Source organism: Malania oleifera, chromosome 3, assembly GCF_029873635.1.
Source record: "Malania oleifera isolate guangnan ecotype guangnan chromosome 3, ASM2987363v1, whole genome shotgun sequence".
NCBI lineage: Eukaryota > Viridiplantae > Streptophyta > Magnoliopsida > Santalales > Ximeniaceae > Malania > Malania oleifera.
In genome coordinates, this window is record NC_080419.1 from 40,355,704 (window position 1) to 40,376,302 (window position 20,599).

The following is a 20,599-nucleotide window of genomic DNA, read 5'->3' on the forward strand; positions in this document are numbered from 1 at the left end:
AAATTAGTTTAATGCTTAAATGATTTGGGGAACTCTTATGCATTTGAAAAAAAAAAATTAAACTTCTTTTACCATTGGCCTCAAAGGGCAAAATAGTCAAATACCTAACTCACTATTCAATTGATGCAATTGTCCAAATTCAACCATGAGATTGTTGGTTCACATTAAAAGACAAATACATAATCAATCGAAAAACTAATAGAGATAGCTTGCAAATAAATTTAGCTAATGTTTCGCTGAGAATGAATTAAATGACTTAAGGTCTACTGGCTGCTTTCTTACCTGGACTAACAATAATGTTTGGAGTAAGCTGGACAGAGCTGTAGGGAACAACGAGTGGATTAGAAGGGGGTTGGAGGCTCACGCTGACTTTCAGCTCCCTAGGTTACTCTCCGACCATGCTTCTTGCATTGTCTCTTTGTTTTGAGGGGGACAACATGGGAAGAAGGTCCTTCAAATTTTTTAATATGTGGACACAACATGAGAATTTTCAGAGTGTGGTAAGATCTGCTTGGAAGGTTAGATTTGAGGGCTGCAAAATGTTCAGGTTGGTAAAGAAATTACAGGCCATGAAAGATCCCTTGAAATCCCTGAATGCACTTCATTTTTCTCACATCTCTTCTAGAGCTGACCTGGCCAGCCAGGACTTGAAGGATGCCCAACAGGGGCTGCATGATGATCTTGAAAATGAAGAACTACAAAGGCTGCTTGTTGCTAAGAGAGAGAAAGCTGCCAAGTTAGAAGAGGCAAAGAAGAGTTTCATGGCTCAGCAGGCTAAATGTAAGTTTCTCAAGAACAGTGATAAGTTTCTCTTCGGGGTTCTTCAAGAAAGCTTGGGATATTGTTGGTAAGGAGTTCACCTTGGCTGTTCTGGAGTTCTTCAGGAATGGAAAGCTCCTCAAGCAAGTTAACAGGACTGCTATTGTGTTGATCCCTAAAAATCAGCATGCTAATTCAGTCCAAGAGTACAGGCCAATCTCTTGTTGTAATGTGGTGTATAAGGTCATTGCCAAGATTCTTGCCAACAGGATTAAACCCTGCCTTGAAGTGATTATTAATAAGGCTCAATCTGCTTTTATTGAACAAAGATTGATGGTTGAGAATATTTTTCTGGTTCAGGAATTGGTGAGGAAATATGCTAGAAAAAGGATTTCCCCCTGTTGCATGATTAAAATTGACCTCAAAAAGGCACATGACTCGGTTTCTTGGGGATTTCTGAAGAGCATGCTGGTGCATCTGGGTTTCCCTGCAGCTTTGGTGGGTTGGGTTATGCAGTGTGTCTCTATCTCTACTACTGAGTATTCTATTTCTGTAAATGGTGACCTGTATGGTTTTTTTGTGGGTAGGAAGGGGCTTCGACAGGGCGACCCCTTATCCCCATTACTGTTTGTCCTATGCATGGAATACCTCTCAAGACTCCTTAAGAATCTGGAGAATTGTTCAGAGTTCAGATTTCATCCTAAATGTGGTGAGCTCAAAATCTCCCATCTTGCCTTTGCTGATGATTTGATCCTCTTTGCAAGGGGTGATTACTCCTCTGTTAAGAAACTGATGGAATTCCTTAACGTTTTTGCCAACTGTTCTGGGCTGAAGGCTAGTGTAAAGAAATCAAACCTGTACTGTGCAGGTGTCTCTGAGTGCAATTTGGAAGATTGAAAGACTCTAACAGGCTTTCCTTTGGGAGAGTTTCCCTTTAGGTATCTTGGTATTCCCCTGGCCTCCACAAGACTTAACTCAGCTCACTATTCCCCTCTCATTAACAAAATAGCTGGTCTGATTGGGTCCTGGCCTGGGCATACTCTGTCATATGCTGGTAAGCTTGAGCTCATCAATTCAGTGATCCAGGGAGTTGAATGTTTTTGGCCCTCCATTTTCCCTATCCCTTTTACAGTTTTTGGCTCATATAATCAGGCTATGTAGGACCTTTTTATGGGGGGGGAAGAAGAAGACCACTGGTTGCTTGGAAGGAGGTTTGCATGCCGAAAAGAGAGAGGGGGCTTGGTGTAATGGATCTTAAATGCTGGAACAGAGCACCACTCACTAAAACCCTTTGGAATATACACAGCAAAAAGGATGCTCTCTGGTCAAAATGGGTGAGTCATGCCTATCTTAAAGGAGGTATATGGGAGGCCTCATTTAAGCATGATGACTCTCCCCTCTTCAAGAAGCTGGTTGAGATTAGAGACCTGCTGCTTGTCCAATATGGTGATAGCAACAAAGCAGATATACAACTGAAGCAATGGGATGCAGAGGTGCAATTAAAGTGCTCGGATGCTTATCAGTTTTGGAGAACTAAGGGTAACAAAGTACTTCGGCACAACCTAGTATGGAAGAATAGCTGCCCTCCAAAACATTCTTTCATCTTGTGGCTGGCTACGGTGGGGAAGCTGCTTACTTGTGATAAGTATAGTGGGGAGGGGTTTGACAAAGGCTGTGTTTTCTATGGCGTGGAACTAGAAACAATTGACCATCTGTTCTTTATAAAGAGGCCAAAGGCACTGGGATTCAAGCGATAGCAAAGAAAGCCAGATTAGTCACAACAGTGTACTGCCTTTGGCATTTTCAAAATAAGAGGAAGTTTGAAGTGGTGGTCAGCCAATCGATTGCTATTGTTAAAGTTATTCAAACTCACATCTATAGATTGGTGTATGACAAAAATCCATCCCTCTGTATGTGAGTAGCTTTTATAGTTATTGAGTTGTAGTTATGTTGGCCTCCTGGCCCCTGGGTATGCCCAGGTTTGATGTATTTTGAGCTTGGTTGAACTGATTTTGAATGGGAGCTTGGTCTCCCAGATGTACTTGTACATATCCACTTTGATATAATATAATTATAATTTTCAGATCAAAAAAAAAAAAGGAAAGTTCTATAGAATGGCTATAAGAACCGTCATGATGAATCAGAATGTTAGACAACTAAGAAACAACATATTCAAAAAGTAAAAGTTGCCAAAATGTGAATGGATTAGTAAAATATTAAAGCATAAATTAAGGAAAAAACATATTCGCAACAAGATGAGAATAGCACAAGGAGAAGATAAGATAAGGGAGGGGTGACTTAGATGGTTCGGGCATTTGAAAAGTAGGTCAAGTAGTGCACAACGAGGATGAGCAAGCTAGTTATTGTCAATTGTACTCGAAGAGGTGAGGATATTCCTAAAATAACTTGAAATGAGGTCACAAGGAAAGATCTAACAATTACTAAGCTAGTTCAGGTTAATGCCCTTAATTGCGTGAATTTACGGGAAAGGATTCATAAATCCGACCTCACTTTTTGGGACTTAAAACTTGTTCTTGATGTTGTTATACAAAAAATAACATCAAGTGGCTAGCTCAGGTCTCTACTAGCATACAATAACAAAATCACGGTAATTTAACTATAGCATACTAAATTTGATACCCGGTCTGTTGGCTTGGAGAGAAGAGAAGAGAAAAGAAATGGATTTCTCTTCATTAAATAAATATACAAAAATCATTTAAACAGTCACTTTTTCTTTCTTAAACCTCCAAACAACCATCAAACTCTTTACTGTGTACCATTATAATTGGAAAACTAGTACGAATTGGGGGAGAATTTAACTGCTGCCTACTATTTTCTTTAAATTAATTATGTAGGGATATTTTAGTATTTTCACAAGTTTTGGAAATAGATGGGATTAACTAATCCAAAAAAAAATTTTCATTTTTGTTTAAACAGGGGTCTATCCGTTTATGTCATTTTCCGTAATTATTTATTTTATTTTATTTTCTCCTTATCTTCGCTTCTCTGCAACCAAACAACATCAAGCTTTTTTCTTTCAGTTTCTCGGCAAAGAAACAGAATTCAGAAAAAAGCAGGCAGCTCACCGGGCATTATCTGCAGGCGATCGAGGGCCTGGCGCTCGAAATCAGTGATGATCTCATAGGCTCTGCGCTGGTTCTCGGGGCCCCAATTCTCAATGTGGTGGAGTATGTCAATCCCAGAAGGGTTCTGCGCCTTAGCAGCCAGGTACTCCTGCTCGCCGAGCACGGTTTTATACATCGCCGGGAAGTCGATGGCGGGGACCGTCAAGGTTCCGTCCATGTCGAAGACGACGCCCCTGAGGCGTGCCCTGGGAGCTGCAGTGACAGAAGCGACGGCATCCGCCATGGACGAGAAGGTAGGCGACCTTGGGTACCGGAAGAAGAGAGCTCTGGAGTGGTGCAGTAAGCGCATTGCAGGGCAAGTAGCACTGGGATGTTTATATAGTTAGGATTTGAACGGTTTGGGGATTGGATGCTTGGAATTTAAGATGGTGCGTGGGGAATCAGTCCTGGGCGGCCGCCCACAGCACGACATAGAAGGTTTCGGTATGTAATTTACCATTTGCAATAGTCTTGCATCGGTATCTGGCAGAATTCTGCCCATATTATTGGTAAATAGGAAACTTTTGGTGCCCTTTTTATTACTCTATGGTAAATAAAGAGCAACACATATTTTTCAATTTACTAATTTTTATTTTCATTGTTGATTTTTATTTTTTATTTTTAAAAAAATAAAAAATTATATAATTTTCAGTTATTTTCACAATACGCTATTCCTCATTGCTGCAGTGATTTCTAATATTTACAACATAGTTTTCTAAAATAAATAATTTATTTTATACATAATTGTCAACTAAAAGTAATATAAAATGACAATGTAAATTTAAAATATAATTAAAATACAAATATTCATAATTTTCATAAAATTCTGAAAAATAAAAAATAAAGAATTATTTAAAAATATTTTTACTATTTTAGATCACTAAAAAGTGAGTCTTGAAACATAATAATTAATTAAATATTTATAACAATTTATATTTATTTTGGATAAATTTCAGCAATGCTCCCTGAGTTTTCTAAATATGACATTCCATCTTCTGAAGTTTTAAAAATTATAAACAAATAAATAAAACTCTCATGAGATTTGGTTTTGTTAATCAACCGTTAAGTTTACGTGTGAAAATAGATTTTTATCCTATAAATGTTATTTTTACTTATATATAAACTTAGAATGTAATATATCTAACTAAGATTTAAACAATGTTTTTTTGACTAGGAGTGGCTTGCTGTTCTGGCCAACTTGAATAATGTGAAAAATGAACAAATTGACTCAAATTAATATAATTAAATTTGAACTATCCATTCAACATTCAAGCCTTACACACAAGAGTATTCACATTGAACTTAATAATTTTATTTTATAAAATATTAATTTTGAAATTTTAGTTACACTTTCTTTTTTTCTTTTTCTTTTTTGAGTGTCGTCGGGTGTCCACATGTCCGTTTTTACGGTCCGCGCGACTAATCCCACGCCCCGTGGCAACCGACCCCACAGCTCCACAGAGATGGTAAATTCAAGAGGCAGCCGCAGGAATCAAATCCGGGAGGGGATGTATCGTTGACCTCGTGAAAGGCACTCCCACCATCCGCCCTACCAACTGAGTTACACCCTAGGGGTTAGTTACACTTTCTTTTTTTTTGGATTACACACCGGGTATCTACGTGTCCGTTTTACGGACCATGTGACTAATCTTGTGCTCCTTGAAGTTGACCCTACAACTCTAAAGGGAGGGTAAATTCAGGAATTCAGGGGCGGAAACGAGTCCGGGAGGGTTTGAACATCTGACCTCGTGACAGACACTCCCGCAGCCCACACTACTACCTGAACCACACCCTGAGGGTTAGTTAAACTTTCTTGACACTATGCTTGGTAAGTTACTTAAATTTAAAAATATTGAACTGTATTTTATTTATTTTATAATACATTTAGTCATTTAATTTAAACAAAAATTATATATAGAAATATCTTGTATCATTATAATTACAAGGTATTTTATGATTTATTAGTAATTATTAATTTCCAACATATTTAAAAAAAATGAAGTAAAAATAGAAATATGCTGTCGCATTGGCATGAATTGGTTGAACCAAACCAATCAAAACTGGTTAACTCAAGAATGGGTTGAATCTTTGATTAGTTTACCTATTTGGTTTTTATGACATTATACTTAATCAACTGATTTTCTCAACTTAATTTGTTAAAATGATGTCATTTTCCTATCACAATTAAATAAGTGTACAAAATATCATTCTATTAAGCGTAAAATTAATTTTTTCACAAAAACTTAATAGTTAACTAATTGTCAACTATCAAAATGTTCATCTTGTTAGAAAATTTAGATCTCAGAATTTTTATGGAATTTTTCATAAATTCAGGTGTGGCGTGTCTTATTCAAAAAACTCAAAAGTATTGTTGAATTTTATCCTAATATTTTTATTTTTTATTCTTCTATATTTTTATTATTTTAGTCATATTTTTAATTATTATTTAATTTAAGGATAAAAATGAACATTTGTTCAATCCATATTTTAATTTATAAACATTAACAAAATAAGTTATGCTTTTTCAATTTTTATTTTTTGTTTCTAGTTTTGTTCTCATAATTTTTCACAATACCTTCCCAAACAATTTGCAAATTTGTAAACAATGAAATAACTTTTTCTTTTAGTTATTTGATAATTGTTTAACTTTTACAATTAGTACTTAGTGAAAGCTAATAAAGGATACGCAAAAAAAAATGTTGGTTAAAGCTTCAAAATTTAGTCTTTTTACAACCACAACTTCCAATGGTAGCAACAACAATAACATATAAATTGCAATTGTAATTGTCAAATAGCAATTGCTACAAACAACAATGGCAACCTTATCTACAACTAGTGTCGCTACATCCCAGAGGGTCACCTCCCACGGGAAGGGTGTGGATCTTCAAACCGCCTTGATCGGGTGGCAACTGCGAATACAAAGTAAACAAAATGAAATGTATAGGAAGTGAGATATGGCTGACAATCCATAGTCGCCACTATCATATTTTCATTCTAAGTGAGGTTACAACACTTGTAAGCACCTAATTTTGTCCAGATTGAAATTAATTGGAAATAGGAGAGGCTAATTGAAGTCTTTCTCCTCTTGTCCCAGTTCATTCTTGGTATAATTTAAATTTGGAAATTAATTACATTTTTAGGCTTAATTGAGTCCTAATTAGGTTGATTTAAGAGTTAGGATAAGCTTCTATCATTAGAAGAGCTATTTTTTGTTGTCGAAAGCCTACTTAGGACAAGGAAGGGGTTTCCTTGTTATAAAAGGGCATTTTGAAAAAATTGAGGTTGGGGCAAGCTCCCTTGTTTTTCTATATGAAGGGGGCTATAGCTCTTGTTGAGAGGGGGGAATGCGCTAAATTTCAAGAGCAAAAAGAGAACAAAAGAGCAAGAGAAGAAAGGAAGAGAAAAAAGCAAAGAAGAAGGTTGGAGAAGAAAGCTACCTTCTCGCTAGAAAAAGAACACTAAGATTGCTTAGAGTTTGGAAGAATCAAGGCTTCAAAATAGCAAGGTAAGCTTTTAATTTTCTTTTTTTTTTTTTGCATGATTTCATGAATTTAGTATGCATAAATGATTAAGTTGCAAGGAAAAAAAAAATCTCTTCTATGTGTGTTAAACTTGACATTTTTATGGTGTTCTTTGCATGAAAACTAAGGATTCAAAATTTCTACTCTATGGCATGCTAAAGGTTTAACTTTTAGGTTGTTTTTATATCAAAAAACCTTACTTTTATCATGTTTGGGTGTTTTTATGTATTCTTGAACAAATCAAGTAGTTGGCTAGGTTTAGGGTTGTTGTTCAAGGCCATCTTCTTGTGAGAGTTCGTTCTAGACTAGCGTGGGTCAAAAATAGCCCAAAAAGTCAAGGAAAAGAGAGATATAGGGCAGGAGAGAGAGAGAGAGAGAGAGAGAGAGAGAGAGAGAGAGAGAGAGAGAGAGAGAGAGAGAGAGAGAGAGAGAGAGAGAGAGAGAGAGAATTAAGGGGTTTTGTGCATGCATTAGAGGTTTTGGAAGACCCAGATTGTAGTGCCCTCGACCAGCCACATTGGCCCGAAGTGCTAGTAAAACATAAAAGTACTCTCTCACACCATAAATATGAGGGACCGACCCTGAGGGATTCATGGTTACCCTACCTATAATCAACATACAATAAAGCAGCAGAAAACATTCATTCTAAAAATACCATACCAAAGTTCTAAGTTAATACTATTACATAAATGCCTCAAGTATTTCTATTGCAACCCAAAAAAAAAAAAAAAAGCAATCTGGCCATAGTCTAGTACTTACACAGGTACTTACAAAAACTCAAAAAATACCACGCATCAGAACTCTCTAGAGCGCTAGGTCCGGTTCCTGCAGGACCTAAAACAAAATTTGTATATTAGGGTGAGACACTTCTCAGTAAAGTGGATCAGATTACATCAGCGTGTGATCACATGAGTTTATTCCAATAGAAAACAATAGTAAGTTTAACTGAAATGGATTACGCAATTAAAACATTCTCAACCCTGTAATATAGGAGATATGTATACAATTCCTACAAAAATTAGTTCGGCTCATTACAAGCGAGAATTCCCGAGGTTAGGGTAGGATACAGGCCCATACACTATAAAATCTCTCTACTCAATACTTAAAACTGTAACTTTGTCCATTTTATTTTTAAATCATGTATATGCATATCGAATCATTCATGCTTCGGAACATCGCATGAACACCATTTACTTCTCCCATGGTATAGGTTGTGCGGTCCGGAGACCCGGTCTAACACTGGTGGCCCATCAGGCTAGTCCCTTCACTCAGTTACAAGTCCGCTTTGGCCTACCCCACCCTGGATCATACACCAAGGCCCTTCACATCAATCAACTATCCAGATCACTGCACTTCTAGTACAGTGTGGTTGCACTGTATCAATCACTAGCAACGGTACCGTGCTCTCACAGTAACAAGTTCCTCAAGTGGTTCATAAATCGTATTTACAATTTATAACAGAAACACAGTAACCTGTTTTCATTTCACAAAGCATTTAAGCAATTCCAGTATTTTTCACAAACTTATTCATTCATTGGTATTAACTAGCACACACAGTTCTCGGTATTAACCCACTAGCCTTAAGGAAAGAGAGCCAACCAGGAGTAAGAAAGAGCCCAAACAAGCTTTTTAGTGACAAAAGTCAAAACCCTAGTAGAGCAAAAAGAGAGGAATTCGAATTTCCTAAAAAACATGATCTCACTTCTATTTATAGGTGAGCAGCTAAGGAGAAAACCGTTGACGGTTTTCCCTGTACCCACAAAACCATCGCCAGTTTTATAGTTCATTCGCCTAGTTGAACCAAAACCGGCAACGATTTTTCTCATGCTTTATGAAACCATCGACGGTTTTGGCCCTATCACCCAAATTCCTTCCTTTTCTTTTATTTTTCCTTTATCTTTCATTGTCTCTCTCTTTTATACTTATTTTCTTTTATTTTCTCGGTTCGAGTTTTTACATTCTCCCCTCACTTACAAAAATTTTGTCCTCAAAATTTGCTAACTAATTTTCATCACATCGTCAAAATGATTACTGATCTACTAATCTGACTCTAGGAAGAGCCAACGGCCAACCACATAGCTGCTCCATCCCAAATTTGTTACATACACTCACTTATGGCGGAGAAACACCGTGGTTACATTACTATCTCGGAAGATTACAATATCCACACAAAACTCTCCCGAAAACCAACCAACTAATAAAACTAAATAACCTACTCTAATAAACTTATATACAAAACTAATACTTACATACTATTCCACTTACCTGTTTAGTACTGAGTCTCTTTGAATAGTTGTGGATACTTCTGACATATTTCTGACTCTAATTCCCATGATGCGTCTTCCACTGCATGATTAAGCCGAAGTACCTTTACAAGCAGAATCCTCTTAGTATGTAGATCCTACTCCTTAAAGTCTAGAATATGAATCGGTATCTCCTTATATGCCAACGTGTCCTCGAGTTCCAAAGACTCATAACTGATCATATGCAAAGGATCCAGAATGTACTTCCTCAACATGGACACATGAAACACTTCATGAATCCTAGACAGTGCTGGGGGTAATGCTATTTTGTATGCCACCAGACCAACTCTTTCCGAAATCTTGAATGGCCCATTGTATCTAGGGCTTAGCTTCCCTTTTTTCCCAAATCCCATTACCCCTTTCATTAGAGAAATCCTCAAAAATATGACATCACCTATCTTGAACTCCAGCTCCCGTTGGTGAGTATCCGCATAAATCTTCTGCTAACTCTATGTTGTATTTATTCTTTCCCTGATAAAATGGACCTTCTCAGCGGCTTGTTGAACAAACTCCGGCCCTAAAATCTTTCGCTCACCAACCTCGTCCCACTACAACGGATATCGGCACCTCCGACTATACAACGCCTCATATGGTGATATCCCGATACTGGCTTGATAACTGTTATTGTATGCGAACTCAACTAACCAAAGATATTTTATCCAGCTACCCCCGAAATCTAGTACACACGCTTGCAGCATATCCTCTAAGATCTGAATAGTCTTCTTTGACTGAGCACGATTTATGGGTGAAAAGCAGTACTGAAAGTGAGTTTAGTCCCCAAAGCTTCCCGTAGACTCTTCCAAAATCAGGAAGCAAACTACAGGTCCCTATCTGAAATGACAGACACAGGCACTCTGTGCAGTTTAACTATCTCCTGCACATAAAGATCTGCCAGCTTATTCATAGAATAACTGACTTTAATAGGAATGAAACGACCAGTCTTCGTCAGTCTGTCAACAACTACCCAAATAGTATTTTGTCCCGGAACCGCCGAAGGTAGTCCCATGACAAAATCCATGGAAATGTGCTCCCACTTCCACTTAGGAATAAGAAGTGGTTGCAATAATCCTGTTGGTCTCTGGTGCTCAACCTTCATCTGCTGACACGTCAAGCACTGCTCAACAAAACGAGTCATCTCTCTTTTCATGTTAGACCACCAGAAAGATTCCCGCAGATCCCTATACATCTTTGTGCTCCCTAAATGCACTATATACAAGGAGCGATGTGCCTCTTCTAGGATGGTTCGTTTAATCTCAGCATCGTTCGGTACGCATATCCTGGAATGAAATCTCAACACCCCATCGTCTGAGACATTGAAATCTGCATTCAACCTATCCTGTATTCCACCCACAATCTCTACCAGCTCTACATCTTTCGTCTGAGCCATCCAGATCCTTTCGCGTAAGGTCGATTTCACTACTAGGCTAGCAATGAATATCTAGTGATTTCCTTCTACCAACTCTACACCCAACCTTTCTAGGTCCATCTAGATTTGATGCTGAATTCCAATTGCTGAAACTGACGCAGGCACTGCCTTTCGATTCAAAGCATCAACTACCACATTAGCTTTTCCTGGGTGGTAACTATTGGTACAGTCATAATCCTTTATCAATTCAAGTCATCTATGCTGCCTCATGTTCAACTCTTTCTGAGTGAAAAAATACTTAAGACTCTTGTGGTCAGTAAAGATCTCACATTTTTCACCGTACAAGTAGTGCCTCCAGATCTTTAATGCATGGATCACTTTGCCAATTCCATGTCATGCATCGAATAGTTCTTCTCGTGCTTCTTGAGTTGGAAAAAAGCATACGCAATAACTTTCCCTATTGTATTAGGACACACTCGAGTCCCTTCTTAGATGCATCACTGTAGATCACAAGTCCACCTTCTCCTGATGGAATAGTCAACACTGGGGCAGTAACTAAATGTTGCTTCAATTCTTGAAAACTCTGCTCACACTCATCAGACCACTGAAACTTCATATTCTTTTTCATGAGCCGTGTTAGCGGACTTCATAGTTTAGAAAAACCCGCTACGAACCAGCGGTAATACCCTACCAGACCCAAGAAACTTCTAATATCATGTACGTTCTACAATCTCGCCCAATCAACTACCATTTCTATCTTGCTCGAGTCCACTGAAACGCCTTCCCTGGACACCACATGCCCCAGAAATGCTACTTGTTCTAACCATAATTCGCATTTCTTGAACTTCGCAAACAATTGTTTTCCTCTAAGTAAATGGAGTACCAAACTCAAATGAGTTGCATGCTCCTCAGGACTCCTCAAATAAACTAGGATGTCATCGATGAATACGACCACGAATTGATCTAGTTACTAATGAAACACCCTATTCATCAGGTCCATAAATGCTACAGGAGCATTGGTTAATCCGAAAGGCATAACCAAAAATTCGTAGTGGCCATACCTAGTATGGAAAGTCGTATTTGGTACATCCTCTAATTTAACTCCCACTTGATGATACTCAGATCACAGATCAATCTTAGAGAAGACTTGTGTGCCCTATAACTGATCAAACAGATCATCAATTCGGAGTAACGGGTACTTGTTCTTTACAGTCACCTTATTAAACTCTTTGTAGTCGATGCACATCCTAATCGACCCATCCTTCTTCTTCACAAATAACACCGATACACTCGGTCTAATATAAACCTTATTAAGAAGTTCATGCAGTTGCTCCTTTAACTCCTTTAATTCAATTGGATTTGTTCTGTATGAAGCCTTAGAAATAGACACTGTCCCTGGAAGCAACTCAATGGCAAACTCCACCTCACAATCAAGAGGCAATCTCAGTAAGTCTTCTAGGAACACATTTGAGAACTCCCTTACTATGGGAATATCGTCTTTAAGCTCTTCCCTCGGCACTTCCTTCACAATTGCAAGGTACCCTTGTCATCCCTCCAGAAGTAACCTCCTCGCCTGAATGACTGAAAGGATTTGTGGTGCAGAGCACACACATGATCCTACAAACTTGTATTCCTGCTCCCTGGGAGGTCTAAATACTACCTCATTTCTATGAAAATCGATACTTGCATAATTGGCTGCCAGCTAGTCCATCCCTAGAATGATATCGAAGTTGTGCATATAAAAAACAAATAAACTAACCGGCAGTACTTTCCCCTAAATCTCTACTAGAAAATCTCTAATCACCCTACTACATACTACTACTGACCCTGACGGTATAGCCACTACTAACTCGGCACCTAATAATTATGCCTCTACCCCACATAATTTGACAAACCCCCGGGAAATGAACGAACGCGTTGCTCCTGAATCAAATAATACAACAATTTTATTTGAAAGCATGTAATTGTTACCACGAGATAGATTTTACTATTAACTTACTTCCAGGGACGGCACCGATTTTTAAAACTCCTTACCGAATGGCTCCTGCAAAATTGGGAGAATTGAAGTATCAGTTGCAGGACTTATTGAATAAAGGGTTTATCAGACCTAGTGTATCGTCTTGGAGAGCTTCAGTGTTATTTGTAAAGAAGAAAGACGAATCTATGAGAATGTATCCTCTACCCCATATAGACGACTTATTTGATCAGCTTTAGGGTACATAGGTTTATTCCAATATCAACCTCAAGTTAGGTTATCACTAGGTAAAATTTAAAACTGAAGATATTTTGAAGACAATTTTCAAGACTAGGTATGGGCATTATGAATTTCTAGTTATGCCTTTTGGTCAAACGAATGCTCCTATTGTATTCATTGATTTGATGAATAGAATCTTTCACTAGTATTTAGACCAGTTCATTATGATTTTCATTGATGACATACTGGTCTACTCGAGGAATCTTTAGGAGCATGAGATGCACCTAAGGCTAGTAGTCAGATGCTTAAGGAAAAGAAATTGTATGCCAAGTTTAGAAAAAGTGAATTCTGGTTAGAGAAAGTTGTGTTTCTGGGGCCTATTATATCAGGGGATGGAATTTTTATAGATCCCAGCAAGATAGAGGCAGTGGTGAATTAGGTCAGGCTAAGGAACGTACACAAAGTCAGGAGTTTCTAAAGACTGATACATCATTACTGACGATTTGTAAAGGGATTCTCAACATTATCAAGGCCTCTAACACGACTAACCAAAAAGAATGCTAGGTTTGAATGAGACGACAGTTGTGAGCAGAGCTTCTAGGAATTGAAACAAAGACTCGTCACAACACCTATATTGACTATTCCAGTAGGACACGACAGTTGTGAGCAGAGCTTCTAGGAATTGAAATAAAGACTCGTCACAACACCTATATTAACTATTCCAGTAGGAGGTGATGGTTATGTGATCTATTATGATGCGTCTTTGAGGGGGCTATGATGTGTATTGATGCAACAGGGCAGAGTAATAGCACATGCCTCTAGACAATTGAAAGAATATGAAAAGAATTATCCCACTCATGATCTAGAATTGGCTACAGTGGTTTATGCATTGAAGATTTGGAGACATTATCTGTATGGAGAAAGGTGTGAGATACTTTCAGATCATAAGAGTTTAAAGTACTTATTCACGAAGAAGGTGTAACTCCCCGACCCCCTACGTGGGCCCGGAGTGCTACTAATTCACTCATTTACCTGTTAATCCACATTCTAATATCATGTACGCAGCGAAAAACATAAATATAATCTTCCAAAAACATAATACCAGAGTTTTCTAAATCTATCTACACACCATAATAAACCATACATCCACCTGTATTCACATATATACATATCTCCAAAACATAACATACACTTCCAGTATTCAGAACCATCCATTTCTCAAAAGACTTAAAACATAAAACATAAAACATAAAACATAAATTTATACATCTCAAAATTAACATAAACATATACTCTTTTCTCTTTCTAATTCCCAAAAATGCTATAAAACCTCGAGCTCTCTAAGCTCAATCTCAAGGAAATCCTGAAAAAGATAAATTCATATTCGGGTGAGACACATCTCCATAAGGGAAGAAATAATATATTAAAACAGTGTACAGCTAACATGAGGTTCATAAATATCATTTTAATAACATTTACAAAATGTTATCATAAACACTAAAATCATTCTCTAAGCCTAATCAAACACATGTAAAAGATTTAACCCACGAGATTACTCAAAGTTAGAGGAGATTACCCGTCCATACAAGTAGCACCCCTCCACTCTAATACTTAGGCAACCCTAGGGTCGCTGCTGAAGCATACTAGGGCACTTACCTTACTTAGTAAGCGCTCAAGTATTAGATTGATCTTGTACTCACACAGTTCAAACAATTGTATACTAGCGAAGAACCCAAGGATAGGGAAATCTACCCGCCCACACAAGTAGATTCTCTCTGCTCTAGTGCGTTATGCAGCCTACTACTATATTTGATACTACTAGCGCACTCGTCTTTCTCAACAAGCCCTTAGGCAAAGAGTATGCCTCGTCTCAGTTGTAACATGTTATATTAGCATAAATACTTCAAATATCATAATATATTATTCTTTATGTCATTATTCAACTATTCACATATGTTCATGTTCATAACTTTTTCATCTCATTTCACTTTAAGTGACTCTTTCCAATTTTACATTGTTCACATTTCATATTTCATTTTCGTTTCATTCATTTCCATTATCATTTCATTTCATTACATGCCTAACATCTTTCAGCTATTTTACCCAACATCTTTCAACTGTTTTACCCAACATTTTTTAGCTGTTTTACCCAACATCTTTCAGTTGGTATACATTTATATGGTTGCATTAATATACACAAAAAGCATGGCTCAGACTGTAACGCCCTGAACCCTTAAACCCGGGTCCGGCACGTTATATTTGATAAAATCCCTAATAATCCATAATTAACATAAAAGCAACAGAAAACATAAATATAATCTCCCAATTATAATACTAGAGTTTTCTAAAATCTATCTATAATCCATAATAAATTATCCATCACCTGCATTTCTATAAATACATAACTCCTAAAATAATTCAGTATTTTCACAATCATTCCTTACTCAATAGCCTTAAAACATAAAAGCATAAAACATAAATATTTACATTCCCCAAAATTAACATAGAAATATACACTCTTTTTTTTTTTCTATTTCCCAATAATGTTATAAAACCTCGAGCTCTCAAACCTCGACCACGAGGATGTCCTGAAAAAAAAATACATTTATATTCGGGTGAGACACATCTCCGTAAGGGAATAAATAATATATTAAACTCAACGTGTGGCCATCATGAGATTATACATATCTTTTTATAATATTTGCAAATCATTAACATAATGTTGAAAGTCATTTTCTAAACCTAACAATCACATGCAAAGGTTTACTCATGAGACTACCCAAGGATAGGGGTGATTACCAGCCTATACAAGTAGCACTCCTCTGCTCTAATACGTAGGTAACCCGAAGGTTACTACTAAAGCATGCCAGAGCACTCACCTTACTCAGTAAGCCCTCAAGTGTTAACTTGATCTCATACTCACGCATTCAAAAACAGTTTACCGGCAAAGACCCTAAGGATAGAGAATTTTACTCGCTCATATAAGTAGGTTCCCTCTACCCTAGTGCGTTACGCAGCTACTGCCAAATCTAAAGCTACTAGTGCACTCGCCTTACTCAGCAAGCCCTCAGGCGAAGAGTATGCCTCGCCCAATCGTAACATGTTTTGCATACATAGATACTTCTAATATCATAATACATCATTCTTTCCATCGTTATTCAATCATTCACATTCTTTCATGTTCATAACTTAACATTTTCTTGTCTTTCACTTTAAGTGACTATTTCTCATTTATATCATTCATATTTCACATTTCATTTCATTGTCATTCCTTGTCATTTTATTTCATAACATTTTCGTTTCATTCATTTGTACTGCAGCCGATCTTTAGTCGTCATTTGTTAGTCCACATAGAAATACGCTAAAATCTGCTACAGTTAGTTAACATAGAAATGCGCTAGAATCTACTAACCCGACTTTTGATTACGCGCCGAAATTGCGTAATTGAGTATTTTAACCCAGTCTTTACGGCTTATATTTTTAATTAAATATCCAAATTTGTCCAATATTTTAATAAAGTGTCATATTTATCATTCTTGAACTTTATTGCACCATTTATGAATTTTTGGTAATTTTTTATCACAAGAAAATTCTCGAGAATCAAAACCGACACTTATTCGTATTTCATGCATAACTCTTCCGTCTGAACTCTAATCAAGACGATTCAAATTTCTGGAGAAAGAGGAAATGATTATCTACAACTTTTGTGTTTCGAGTTTTGCGAAAAACAGGCTCCAAAAAGGCCAGAATGGACTGTATTCGCAGAGAACAAAAAATGAAAAGAAAAATGAAAAAAAAAATAATATATATTACTTGGTGATGTGACCTAGCCATGCAAGCAAGGTCGGGTCGGGTCAAACCGGGTCAAGTCTCTCACACGGATCCTAGGGCAAGCCAAACCTTTGTTTTCTTTTCACTTTAAATATCTTTTTATTTTCCTTTGTTGGCTGTTGAGCGCAGCCCCAGCCGCACCCTTCTCTTCCTCTCCTTCTTCTTTTCATCTTCTCTTCTCCTTTCCCTTCTTTTTCCCTTAGCTTTTATGTGTCCTCTCCCTTGCCCATTCTCCCCTTCTATTCCCCTATTTTTTTTTCTTTCTCTTCTACTCTGTCTCATTTCCAGCTTCTTAGTCCTCAGCCATCTCCATCAAGAAACACCACTAGTAGGCCAGACCTTCACCAAGTCTCCATCCCTATACCAGATTGCCAAGCTACTGTTTGTAGCAACCCTAGCCGAGAAGACCTCTGTGACTCCATCAGCAAGAAACCAGCACGAAGCCTCCCTCTGCTGCAACCTCTGTCCCTCTCCTCTTCCAGCTACAACACACACAGCAGCCTGACTCCAACACAGCCAAGAGCAGTCTGTCTTCCGCGAGCCACCTCAGCTTGCAACCTCCAGCACAGCACGTAGCAGCCTGACTCCAGCAGAACATAAGCACTACTCCATGACCCTACAACTACTCCACCACCATACTCTATCTCTGGAACTTCCTACCATTCTCCATCAGCTCTCTCTCTCTCTCTCTCTCTTTCTCTCTTCTTATCTATTCTTTTCTTTTACTTTAGTTTATTTGGATGTTATGTTTTTGTTTTTTATTTTATTTTGAAGATTAAGTAATCTGGATTTAAATGTTTACTTATTAATATTCAGTTAACTGTTGGTATTTTTTTTTTATTTAGTTTTTTTTATTGGAGTTTATGGAAAGATGATATTTTGAACTGCTGCAAATTATTTAGTTATTTAGTGGTAGATTTAATTAATGCATTAGTTTATTTAATTAATCCAATGGGGTTTGGTTCAGTTCCGAGATAAAATTAAAAAATTAAAAAATTAAAAAATTAAAAAAATTCACACAAAAAGTTTGTGTTTTTATTGTGCTTCGTTATAGTTTAGGTTGATTGATAGTTTAATTTTAGTTCAAGTTGTTAATTTCATCAAAGGTTAGGTTTTTCTTTTTTTTTGTGTGTTCAAATCTGGTTGAGTTTCCATTGTGTGTTTTAATCCCATGTCCTCAGTTACTTTCTTTAATTAGTGTGTGTTTTGATGTTTCTGTGAAGTAGACTAGGGTTTTCTATTTTTTGTTCTTTAATATATTACATGTTAGTTTTAGGGTTTTGACTTATGTTTTCATTTAATTTGTCAAAAGAAGACTTATACAATCTTGAAAATCCGAATTTGAACCGAGTTCAGTAACTTTTATTTTTTGATTAGGTGAATGTAAAATTTAAGATTAAAACGCATTCCCTGAGGAGACGATCTAGCCTTTGGACTGAATATTACACTACGTAATTCCTATACTTGGGATAGCTCTCGAGCTACTCATTTTTTGAGTGAGTCAAGTTTTTGGCGCTGTTGCCAGGGAATGTCGGTCTTAGTCTCAAATTTACGTTTTTCCCGTCATTTTTATTAGTATTATCAAAAAGAAAACAAAAAAAAGCAAAAAGCAAAAATAGAAAAAAATTGAGTTTTGAAAAATGGTTGCACTTGCACCGCGCACAATAATGGACTTTTTGCAGCTTGAATATGCCACTGCATCCTCTTCCATTGTTTTGCCTTATGATGAGCTTAATTTCATGATGTAGCGCAGGAGGACGTCACTGCTCCCCGAGTTCTACGGGACGGAATCTGAGTGCCCCTATCAGCACCTAGTAGAGTTTGAGTTAATCTGTAACATGTTTTTCTCTCATGCTAAAACTGCTGAATCTATTCGACTGAATTTATTTCTTGCTACTTTGCAAGATAGGGTACAGATCTGGTTTTATTCCTTGAGACCTCACTCTATCACTAATTGGACTGATATGGAGCGTGAATTTCTGCATGCGTTTTGTCCTTCATAGAAAACTCAATTTTTGTAGGAACAGATTCTTAATTTTGTGCAGCAAGATGACGAGACATTTCAGGCTTGCTAGGAGCGATTCAAAGATCTGCTAAGTACTTGTCCACATCACGGGTTTGACTCATGGAGGTTAGCTGATTGTTTTTATACTGCTCTTACCCCTAATTGCAATTATTTTGTCCAAACCATGTCTAATGGAGAACCTGTCAGTGAGGATCAAGATCAGGTATTATCATTCTTTGACTACTTAGCTGACAATATCCACAATGGAACACACGATACACTCAGGCACCCATGACTGCACACCCTATCAGCACAATCGGTGGTGGAGATGTATATGAGCCACCAAACTGCCCAAAGAACCCTCCGCCTCAATATCAACCACAACAGACCCCTCCGAGCTGTACGCCGTCAGACCTTTTTTAGGATAGTATAACACAGATGGCGAACATGCTCCAGCAGTTCATGCAAACTCAAGTCGATCATAATAATGAATTGCAGGATACCATTAATGCAATAAGCACACAGTTGGAAATCTTAGAAAACGAAGAATTGCTCGTGGAACCTCAGCCTAGTCCTCAAGAGTACCAGTAACAACAACAACAAATGCACGATGTTCTCTTTGAGGCAGCAGAGACCGCCATCACCTTGAGAAGCAAGAAATAATTTCTCTAATTTGAAAGTCTCATCGCCGGACAACCAGTTGCCCCAGCACTAGAAATCACGGCTGAACTAGATGAATTCAAAGAAACATCAGAAGAAATGGACCCAGAAGCGGAGCATTTAGTTAATGAGGAGACTAATACCAATACCGAGTACCAACCTACAGTATCCTATACTCCGAGCTCAGAAACCGTGAAACTGTCACTCCCGCCTGAATCAGATGTAATGGAACCCAATGTGGAAGCAGATCCTTGCCGTGGTGAGATGATTTGTACACCCCATAAAAGGGTGGCCAGTCTGGTGAGAATATAATTTTCAAGGAACCACGTAAAACTTTTAATGTTAATGCTTCTGAAGAACTACAGGTAATTGTTCCAATAACTTCCCATCACACGTTAGTTCGTAAAACAGCAAATTTCCTGGACACGATGTTAAATATAGACCATTTCTTGTCAACACACGAGGGTCGACCTACACACATATTGTTTGTATATTGACGCGTATTAATTTATTTGAGGTTGATTTCTTGCAGGTATGAAGACTGATCGATTGTGGCAGCTCAAATTTGGAGACCCACCAATACAATTTATATACCTGCGGCCACCAGACGAAATTCCTCCTGAGTCTCTGCCAGACAATTTTAATGTTTTTCTTTTCCTTCTTTTTCTTTTATTTTATTTTATTTTATTTTTAGTTAGGTTTCAGGTCCATTTTATAGTAGTTCGGTTTTTCTTTTTCATTACTTCGCCACTTAGGTATGCCTTACTTTTCCTTACTCACATATCGGGTTTTATATAAAAAAAAATCAAAAATCAAAAAGATAAAAAAAAAAAAA

General features: G+C 37.4%; 1 protein-coding gene and 1 long non-coding RNA gene across 3 annotated transcripts in view; one reads left to right on the plus strand and one right to left on the minus strand.

The window, feature by feature from the left end:
- Positions 1 to 4,279, minus strand: part of LOC131152135 (haloacid dehalogenase-like hydrolase domain-containing protein At2g33255) — a 45,749-nt gene extending 41,470 nt beyond the window's left edge. Inside the window, exon 1 of one of the 2 annotated variants that reach the window (XM_058103810.1) lies at positions 3,846 to 4,279. In XM_058103810.1, the coding sequence (XP_057959793.1) occupies positions 3,846 to 4,194 (349 nt within the window). In that variant the 5' untranslated portion in view covers positions 4,195 to 4,279. The remainder of the gene's footprint in view (positions 1 to 3,845) is intronic. The other variant, XM_058103809.1, reaches the window with a different exon arrangement.
- The window catches only part of LOC131152136 (uncharacterized), a 28,602-nt gene continuing 12,200 nt past the window's right edge, over positions 4,198 to 20,599 (plus strand). Inside the window, exon 1 of the long non-coding RNA XR_009135854.1 lies at positions 4,198 to 4,328. This is a non-coding gene — a long non-coding RNA (uncharacterized LOC131152136). The remainder of the gene's footprint in view (positions 4,329 to 20,599) is intronic.